Source organism: Volvox carteri (genome assembly GCF_000143455.1).
Source record: "Volvox carteri f. nagariensis unplaced genomic scaffold VOLCAscaffold_27, whole genome shotgun sequence".
Classification (NCBI taxonomy): domain Eukaryota; kingdom Viridiplantae; phylum Chlorophyta; class Chlorophyceae; order Chlamydomonadales; family Volvocaceae; genus Volvox; species Volvox carteri.
The window spans coordinates 1,411,357-1,421,742 of record NW_003307570.1 but is presented as its reverse complement, the minus strand read 5'-3'; the positions used below and the strand labels follow the sequence as shown (position 1 = coordinate 1,421,742).

General features: G+C 56.0%; 2 protein-coding genes across 2 annotated transcripts in view; one reads left to right on the top strand and one right to left on the bottom strand.

Annotated features, from left to right (window-relative positions):
- Nucleotides 1-1,729: 1,729 nt before the first annotated feature.
- myb3 (transcription factor Myb3) lies at nt 1,730-2,074 on the bottom strand (the record flags this gene model as incomplete). The annotated part of the gene is made up of 1 exon (XM_002952008.1): nt 1,730-2,074. A coding segment is annotated over one exon (345 nt), but the record flags the coding sequence as incomplete, so codon positions are not given.
- A 5,244-nt stretch (nt 2,075-7,318) lies between these two features.
- The window catches only part of VOLCADRAFT_105364 (uncharacterized protein), a gene marked incomplete at its 3' end in the record, with an annotated part of 5,079 nt that continues 2,011 nt past the window's right edge, over nt 7,319-10,386 (top strand). The window contains exons 1-2 of the mRNA XM_002952092.1: nt 7,319-7,666; nt 9,157-9,408. Of these exons, the coding sequence (XP_002952138.1) occupies nt 7,624-7,666; nt 9,157-9,408 (295 nt within the window). The 5' untranslated portion in view covers nt 7,319-7,623. The remainder of the gene's footprint in view (nt 7,667-9,156; nt 9,409-10,386) is intronic.

Below are 10,386 nucleotides of genomic sequence, written 5' to 3'. Positions count from 1 at the left end.
TGTGTGTGTGTGTGTGTGTGTGTGTGTGTGTGTGTGTGTGTGTGTGTGTGTGTGTGTGTGTGTGTGTGTGTGTGTGTGTGAAGTATCCGAGGGGCCTGACACTGCGCAGCCCCAACGGAAAGACCGCCTAAGCTCTCTCCCGCGGACGGGAGAGAGGCGCGAGGGGCCTCCGTCCACTCCAAAGCAGCCGAGAGCCGCAGGTCCGCTAGCTCCGCTCTCCTCTGTGTGTGCGTGTGTGTGTATGTGTGTTACACCTTGAGGTACGTTTAATCTCTAAAAGGGGTAACCTGGGGACCCATAAGAGCCCCGAGAGAGCCCAAGGGCCAGTCTAGGGCTGTGTGTGCAGCGCTTGCTGCAGCTGCTGTGGTTGGCGCTGTAGTCTCTGGCTGCGAAATGTAATGGACTCGCAGCTTTACCAAAGGCGTTATGAGTTGTCTGGTTGCGTTACAAAAACATGCCCATTCTCACCCAACACTGCTTTACGATACGCACACACAGCAAGACGATTTAACAACGTATGCGTCTGTAACGCGATCACTGCCCTCACAGTGCTGGTGTTTGTTGTGGCTGCTGGGGACTCCCGAGCAAGGCTAGAGGTACTTATCCGCGGGCCATCCGGGAGCTGTCTACTCCAACCAAGACCACCACTTAACTCCTGGCAACAGAGACGCGTCCTAGGGTGTTGCCATACACGAGCAGTGAGTGTTGTTGCCCTGGCAAAGCAGATTACATCGCGCTGTGCACAGCCCGCCACCCTGTCCAACATGGATCCACCACTACTGCTCAGCATGCAAAATGCAAGTACCACGCCATGCCATGCCAGGCCCTTCAGCTTCCGCGGCGATTCAGTCCTGCTGCTGCACGTTCGCGTCCGCCTCCTGCAGCTGCTGCTGCTGCACGTTCGCGTCCGCCTCCTGCAGCTGCTGCTGCTGCACGTTCGCGTCCGCCTCCTGCAGCTGCTGCTGCACGTTCGCGTCCGCCTCCTGCTGCTGCTGCACGTTCGCGTCCGCCGCCTGCTGCTGCTGCTGCACGTTCGCGTCCGCCGCCTGCTGCTGCTGCTGCACGTTCGCGTCCGCCGCCTGCTGCTGCTGCTGCACGTTCGCGTCCGCCTCCTGCTGCTGCTGCTGCTGCTGCAGCAGGTTGCGTTGGTAGATCTGAAGCGGGTTGTCGACGTGCCAGGCTTTCTGAGACCGGCGCAAGACCGACATCCAATGGCACTGTGGGACGCACATATCAGGACAAGCAATAGTGTGTGCGTGGAGTCAGCAGGCGGCGCGTGGCGTAGATGTGGAGATCGTGGAGAGCATGCAAGAGTTCAACTAAAAGGAACGGGAGAGGGGGCCAAAACTCGAACGCTGGGGGGACACGTTGCCAACGGAGACAGATGGATGGCTTCACAAGGCATACAGATAGGCAAAGGTTTGGGAGTGATGTGTGGATCGTGGGGCGCGGGTTCCAACTCCAGCCTGCGTGTGCCAGGACTCGCGCGAGAACCCCCTGCCTAAAACCCTAAAACCCTAAAAGCATTGCGTGGAACCGAGCGTTACGGTTCGCAAGCTGCGGATTTAAAGCCTCATTTTGGGAAGTTCTTTGGAGACCGACATAGGCAAATGCAGCTCGTCTGATGATACCTATAATGAGCACTTATTGTATTCGAACTGTTTGTTCATGTTGGGCTGGGCAGTGTTGTGTGTTTGTGTGCATGTATGTTTCCTCTGCGTTGGGATCATTAAGCAACGCACAGTTGTGCAGTAGCAAAGGAAAGGTCAATAAGACGCACATCGCATCGTCGCACCTGCACGCCGGGTCCGCTTCGGCCAGGGATGCGTTCCGCTATCATGCGCCACTTTTTCATCCCAAGTCGCAGTTTGCCGTCGCCGAGCGCTTGGTGTGCCGCCATCAGCAGCATATCTTCTTCGTAGGTCCACGGACTTCTCCGCAAAGTGGGAGAAAGGTGGTCAAACCACATGTCCTTGCACTGCTTGGCAGTACGGCCTGTCGAGAACGCCTTGTTCATAACCGTGGCGACATCTTTCCAGTTTGTCGCGCCGTGCTCTGAAACGAACCTGAAAACATCAGAATAATTTAGATCCAAGTCATCAGTATCATTAAATGTACAAAATTGGACTTAATCCACAAAGCTCTGGGACAGGGATGCATGATCTGTCAATCCATCCTCCAACGCGAATTAAGCCAGCGCGCCTCCTTGCTGTAATAATGCGAGATATAGAGCAATTCTTACCTGATAATTATGTGCGTCGACCGTGAACCGTGCCATAACTGGCTTTATGAAAGCAAACATACATCGGGTTTGGCACCACTGGTAAGGCGCGACCATTGCCCCCGGGAGATCCCGGGAGATCCCGGGATCGATACCCCTTAGGGTCAAAAGTCCTTCCGATGGTGGAAGGCATTGCGCCCCTAGTTGATGGACGGTGGTGACCTGGGATAAAGTTAACCTGCGAGCCGACCAGGAATGGAGTTGCGCCGCTGTCGACCCGGCAGATTCCGTTGGATGCTGGTGGTGGGTGCGGAACCTGAGCGATCCACTGAGAAGTTGACTAGGGTGACTGGATGAGGGTGCCCCGAAATACCGGGGAAGGCAGGGTTTCGCAGGGTAGCTGCCACGGGCGAAGATACACCCCCCTGTTTCACACATCATACATCGTTTCGTCGTGCGCGCGCGTGCTTAGGCACGAGGCTATCAGAGCGAGCCGATTTCCTCACCTCATAAGCATTGCTCGCTCATTTCGACTCCAGCCGCCTGATAATTGGGAAAGAGAAGAATTTGCTTGCAGGAGCCCAGCAGAGGCAACCCGAGGACATCGAAACGGGCTCTGGCATGAAAAGGACTTGCGTCCCGAACAGTCACCCGTCACGAGCTATAACTTACTGGAAGTCATCGTTCTATGTGATCAAGATGCGCGGCTGTGAAGGATCACCCTTTGCGACGGTGCACTGGCCTGCACTGAGAGAGGCCCAAGGTGGCCCGGACGCACATCTGCATGAGTAGCAGTCCGGGAGACCATTAAATACAGTCACTTCATCAATGATTCTGAAGGATAAAGGTTCAGTACAGCAGATCCGTAAAGCAGTCCAAGACTGTCAACCATCCGATCGTACGGAAACAAAGACCCGAGAGAACGTGCGCCCACGCGGCATGATCAATTCAAGTATAGAACCAAGTATGATACATTATTGATGTGTGATTGACTAACTCGGAATGTTCTGTACATGCTCCAGGCACGGCCAAGCTCAGCAGTTCACAGCAGCATGCACAGGATGAGTGTTCAATAGACCCTACCGCTCAAAAGGCTGGAGATATGTATGAAAATGCGCCTTTGCCTGTAAGAATTCTCTCCCCAGGGTCGCTGCGTCCTCCTGGATGGCATAGGACAACCGGCCGAATGCAGTGGGCAAATGCGAGGAGTCTAATGAGTAGCGTCGCAATTATCATTATCTTACATGCAATAATTAAAATATTTGCCGGTCGTCCACGGACAAGCTTTTGTCGCCGCGACCTGCCGAGCGATGACGGATCTGGCAGGCCGGTCTACCTGCATATCTGCCAATCGTTGGTCCGGACTGCGTGTGGAGTTCTCAAAGTGAAGCTTACAGTGGCCGCACAGAGTAAAACTGGGCAGCTAAGATGGTTGTATGAAACGGCCAAGTAGGGATGTTGCGGAGGATGTCAAAAGGCGCGAGGGTTGGGCCGACAGGCGTTACCCTCGATGTGACGCACTTGAAGGAGTGATGATGTATAACAATTTTCCCACGTTGGGCAAGCGGGATTCGGCCGCGGAATCGGCTGCGCTGGCCAACCAAACGTGGCTGCTACGGCTCCTGAGGGCCTGCAGGAGAAGGGTGAATCGGTGCGGATTATTGTTTCTGAAACGGAAGGGAAAGAGAGTCGTATGGATCAGAGCACGCCCAAGGGACTTACGAGAAATTGTATACCACGGAGGCACACAGCGCGCATATGCAGCTGACAGAGCTGATAGATATGCAACGAACCTAACGTGTATGCAGTTTCCCGTCAGGCGTACGAAAGACAACGGGACCCGGCAAAATCTGTTTTGCTGGGGATGGATGCGTTCGAGTTGAATAGCTGTGAAGGCATGGACGAGCAACGGCGGGGTCTGTGCGTAGCTGGCGGCGGCGGACAGGTGTGGACCCAGGGCGACAGTCGTGCGCGTCCTCGCTACTCTCGTCGTTTTGTTGAAGGTCTTCAAGACCTGCGTTGGTTGTCCACTCGCGTGCCCTGTCCAACCCTACCAGTCCATCTCTCCCTCTCTGCCTGCCATTTGTTTGTGCCAGTATTCATGCATGCGCGCTGAACCTGGTACTTGCTGATGGGTTGACTCCTGACGAATGCCTGCAAGCAAGGGACCGCATTTGATATACAGCGCGTGGAAACGCAAAGGGGGGGAACAGCAGTAGAAGCACATACAGCGGACTTGCCTAAAGAAAACGTAACTGCTGATAGGTGTTTTCCTTACTTTGCATTAATGTTTCTTGTTCATCCTTGTGGTCTAGATGCTTGGCTTCCATGTGTCGTGGCTTTCCGGTTTGGGAGGTGGGAGGTGCATGTAGTCGGGGAGGTGGGAGGTGCATGTACTCGGGGAGCCGTCAACTGACGAACGGTATATACTTGAACCTGTTGCCTGTTTGTCGGTGCCTGTGTCCCTCGCTGAGATTGAAAGTATCATTTCCACAGCAGGGACAAAAACACAACGGCATTGGCATCAGTATTCGAACTGACTTTTACAGACGCCCGCCGGGCTCCAGGGTGTCCTATTTCGGGAAGCAACCGCCGTGGATGCCATGAATGTGCGAAAGTTCCTAAGCAGGCACTTGGCAGGAACCGCTGCCGTCCTTCGCAGGTCCCTTCGCCCCCTCCTTTTTCAGGCGCAGGATTTTCAGCTTTATTAATTTCTTTTAATTTGAATGATTCCGTTCCTTACCAGACGTCCCTGAAGGAAGGGGTCGACACATTCATCTCTGCTGAGCGTATGGTTGTCTATGAGGTGTCAAGATTCCATGCAAAGTATCAACTGATAATCATATTATTGCAACGGTTTCGAAGCCCTACAGGTGCAGGAATGGCCCTTCGTGGCTCGTTGATCCCCTTGGGGGAAAAGGAGCAGATGCTGCTGCCTCAATATCCTCGTGGGGTCGGCTGCCTGCTGCCGGTTGCCCCTGCCTGCTGCTGATTGCCCCTGCCTGCTGCTGATTGCCCCTGCCTGCCGCTGATTGCCCCTGCCTGCTGCTGATTGCCCCTGCCTGCTGCCGATTGCCCCTGCCTGCTGCTGATTGCCCCTGCCTGCTGCTGATTGCCGCTGCCTGCTGCTGATTGCCCCTGCCTGCTGCCGATTGCCCCTGCCTGCTGCCGATTGCCCCTGCCTGCTGCTGATTGCCCCTGCCTGCTGCCGATTGCCCCTGCCTGCTGCTGATTGCCCCTGCCTGCTGCCGATTGCCCCTGCCTGCTGCTGATTGCCCCTGCCTGCTGCTGATTGCCCCTGCCTGCTGCTGATTGCCCCTGCCTGCTGCTGATTGCCCCTGCCTGCTGCCGATTGCCCCTGCCTGCTGCCGATTGCCCCTGCCTGCTGCTGATTGCCCCTGCCTGCTGCCGATTGCCCCTGCCTGCTGCCGATTGCCCCTGCCTGCTGCTGATTGCCCCTGCCTGCTGCCGATTGCCCCTGCCTGCTGCTGATTGCCCCTGCCTGCTGCTGATTGCCCCTGCCTGCTGCTGATTGCCCCTGCCTGCTGCTGATTGCCCCTGCCTGCTGCTGATTGCCCCTGCCTGCTGCTGATTGCCCCTGCCTGCTGCCGATTGCCCCTGCCTGCTGCTGATTGCCCCTGCCTGCTGCTGATTGCCCCTGCCTGCTGCTGATTGCCCCTGCCTGCTGCTGATTGCCCCTGCCTGCTGCTGATTGCCCCTGCCTGCTGCCGATTGCCCCTGCCTGCTGCTGATTGCCCCTGCCTGCTGCTGATTGCCCCTGCCTGCTGCTGATTGCCCCTGCCTGCTGCTGATTGCCCCTGCCTGCTGCTGATTGCCCCTGCCTGCTGCCGATTGCCCCTGCCTGCTGCCGATTGCCCCTGCCTGCTGCCGATTGCCCCGCGCCTTTCCCGGACATCTTCAGGAAGCTGACTGACCCTCGTCCTACAGCTCCCTCCTCATCCTTTTCCCCTTCGTCCTCCCTCTTTCCCTGCTCCTAGAGCCCTCGCCATCGCCTGATTGCTGTAAATTCGTGCTGCCAGATAGATGCTGACCATGCCTAGGCACTCATCCAGGCCTGGGTGAATAGAAATACCTGACGCGTCTAACGACAGCCACCAGGACCAAGGGAACGCCGTCGCATGGGCTTCACCTCCACCACACCTACCTGCAACCGCGTGCGGGGCCCTTCCTTTGGCCACCGGGCCCTTGCCATATACGCATTTGCAAAATCTTTGCCGTACACACATGCCCTGGCACGCGTACATATCAGCACCAATCGCTGTTCCTGGAAGGAATTGAATTCCCGTAGCAGCAGGGTAGCAGCTGCAGCAGCAGCTCCAGCTCCAGCTCCAGCAGCAGCCGCAGCAGCAGCAGCAGCTGTAGCAGTAGCAGTAGAAGTAGCAGTAGCAGTAGCAGTAAACAGTAGCAGTAGCAGCAGCAGCAGCTAGAGGACGTGTTTCAGGACCATTTGGGAACCTCCCCTGTTACAGTTGCAGCCCCCGGTTCGTGCAACCTGGTGACTTAATATTACACGAAGAGGGCATGCATGCATGTAGAAATGTCACCAGCAGGCGACATGTCAAATATAGACATACCGTTACAAACCAGCACACGCAACGATGCCTGGATAGTACAACACAGTACGGCAGTTTGGTGCAGGGCCGGCAGCGATAGCGCCCTCAGTAGGGGCTAACCCGACCGCCAGAGCCCCTCCTCCTCCACCACCTCCCGAACCAATCCCGCCCGGGCATGAGCTGGCGCTCATTGGGAACAACAAAAGCAAGATACCACCCGAGGCCGCACTCAGCGCTGTGAAGGCAAAACCCCCGAAACAGCTGCGAACCGAGGGCACCATTGGACTCACGTACACGGCTTCACCAGGCACTCTGGAGCGAGCGAGCTACAGACCGCCAGCCGGACGTGATCCACGAGTACAAGAGCCGGATAGCAGGGGTGTCGACGCGGAAGGGTTCCGACTTGTGGCGGGAAGTACACGAAACGGGCAGGTGGGCCAAGGAGGAAGCGGCAGTGGGGGAAGGGACGACAGGGCACGGGACCAACTGGCGGGTAACAGGGCAAACCGCTTCGCAAACCTCCCTAACAAGTTACAAGTTACAAGTTCCGCACACAAGTGCGGGTGTGTCCGTAAAAGCCGGGGGGGCCATGGACGTTGTATTGGTATTGATGCGGGTACGCGGGAGGTCATCTTCATTCTCCCTCGTCCGCTTCAGGGCGAAGCGCCTCAGCGCGACGTGCCTGGCCTCCCGAATTTCTGAGAGGTACCTGGCCAATGCCAGGGGTGGCGCCTCAGTCATAGTGGTGCGCATGCTGCGCCCCGTAAGGACTAGGTCACCATCATACTTAGCCCGTATGCTCTTGTAAGCGGGACATTCTTCGAAAACATGCAACTCATCTTCAACCGCTCCACAGTCACAAAGCCTGCAGGTACGCGCGGTTCGCTCACGCCCATTAGGCCTATTAACCTCTAACTCCCAACAGCCTAACCGAAAACGCATGAGCACATGATGAAGTCGCTGGGGCATGGTCCCTTTAGTGTGCTCCAACCAATCGAGACGCGCACCCCTTGACGGGGCAGCTCCCATCCAGTTCATATAGCGACACGCCTTGGCTCCGGTAATTCCTATGGGGAAGACGCGGGGGTCACCCAAGGTATTCGGGCACTCCCACCGTGCATCAAGCCGCTTGGCAAATACCTTAAGAATGCTCAATTTAAGGGTGGTGTAGTACGATATAAGATCATTACCGCGCGTATTAGTGGGGAGTTCCACTCCTAAGCTAGTAAGAAAGGCTAGTACCTTGCTTGCCCAACACTCAGTGACACCCCCAAGTGCCAACTCCAGGTCAGCGACAAATGCCCGGTGACACAGCGTTCCCGGCCTCTTAACCACAGAGTTCCAAAACCTAAGTACAAGATAACGCTGACGAAATGGATGACACCTAGGGGCACGCGAGCCGAGGGCTACGGATTTTACTGTGGAATGTTCATGGGCTACTGGAGGCGGGAGTTTTTAAGCTCAACCAGACAGGAATTAGGTCGTTCGTCACGAGTCATGATATTGTGGTTATAGCTGAGGCGCATTTGAAAGACAGTACTGAGGAGAAAGACATAGCTTTGGAAGGGTTCCGTATTTTCCGGGTGGAGAGGTCAAAGGAAGCCCCGAGGGCCGATTATGGAGGCGTCGCGCTGTATGTACGGGAGTCACTCACGAGGGGTATTACGGTGGTGCACAAGGACAACCAGCTGCCAGGGTGCGAGGTCATTCGGGCACGCGTTAGCCTTTCTACAGGTAGCAGTCTCCTGATGGGAGCCTGCTACCTCGCACCAGAGACGTCCAGGGTCTACCCGGATGGTGGAGGCACCGTATTACAGCGCACTGCAGCAGCAGAAGCCGTTTTTACCAGGATCCAACAGTCACTAACGGAACTCAGGCTTGGCGATGAGGACGTACTGATAGCCGGGGACCTTAACGCACGTCTGTCTGGAGCACAGCATGAGCGGAACCGTGATACCCCGATGGACCTACCTGCTTACGTGAACGACATCCCGGATTTAGAGCAGTCGCAGGCCGTATGCGAGGTCATGGGTTTTGAAGGACTGAGGGACTACCAGAATTATGATGGACTCGGAAATCGAAAGTGCCAGGACCAAGTTTGCAATTTCTTTGGTGCCCAGCTTGGGGCGCTCTGCAGATCCGAGGGACTGCTCGTGATGAACGGCCGGATGAGAGGGGACCCAGAAGGCCGCCTAACTTTCCCTAAGGGGGAGGCAGGCGGTAGTATGATCGATTTATTCATAGCGACTCCGCGTGTGCTTCAGCAGTACGCCACCTTTCTGAGGGTAGGAAACCTGATCGAGTTGGATGGATGGGAGCCCACCGACCACCGTCCTTTGACGCTTGTTCTTAATGTTACAGTGGATGACGAAAGCAGGTGTAGGGACGGTAAAGGCCGGAAAGCCCGGGTGGAGCTTGATATTGCACGATACCAGGATTACGCGGAATATTTTGAGGGGGGGTCCCCTACTATGAATGCCTTAAGCCAAGTGGCCGAGGACCTGCAGAGGGGAGTTTGCAACACCACACAAGCTGTCGAACGCATTGGAGGTGCCCTGTACAAAGTCCTGGTGAGGGCCTTCGATACCCACCGACCTACCGGCATGACGGCAGGTGGGGATACGGTTTGGTGGAACCGGGAATGTCAACAAACACGGCAACGCATGCTGGAGAGTAGAGCCCAACTGGGTCCAGGCCGGGTGAGTAATAAATCGGGTCCGGAATGGGAGGCTTTCCGCCATGCGCGGACGGATTATAACCGGGCAAAAAGACACGCAAAGGCGGCATATGAGGAGGACAGGATGAGAGATTTTGTGGCCAAATGTCGGCAAGACCAACGAGCTTTGTGGCGGGCATTAGGAGGGAAGTTGAGGGAGCGATGTGCGATAGATGATATTGAGGTCTTCAGGGAACACTTTGCTGGGCTCTTAAACGCAGGTGTAAGGGAGACAGGGCCTGATGGTGCGAACCGGCGTTTGAACTTCATTAACTTTGGGCAGTTCCTAAAGGGGCAGGAATGGCGGTCATCCCACTCGGTTTTGGGCAGGACTGCGAAGGCAGCAGAAATCGTAGATCCCCCCTCACGCTGGAGGAAGTCGCACGTGCTGTTGACCGGCTGCCTAACAGTAAGGCACCAGGTTTGGAAGTAGCGCCGTCGGAATGTTACCGCTATGCGCGTTTGCCCCGAGAGGAAGAAGGCTCCGCGTCGGGTAATGGTAGGGGCAGGCGGGGGGGGAAGTGAATCAGCTTGTTCCGGTACTGCACGTGCTTCTGGAACATATATATGTTCCAGAACATATATATGTTCCAGAACATATATATGTTCCAGAACATATATATGTTCCGCCCTGATATATCAGGGCGACTGGGGACTTCCCACGGCAGTTTACAACTACCGTCCTCATCCTATTTACAAGAAGGGGGACCCCAGCATGCCGAGTAACTACCGGGGCATAGCAGTAGGGGGCGCCTTGGCGAAATGTTACGCGCTGGTCCTCCTGGATAGGCTCGTTCGCACAGGGGAGACGCTCTCACTTAGGCATCGAGGCCAAGCGGGTTTCAGAAGAGGTTTCGGTACTACACATCATCTGT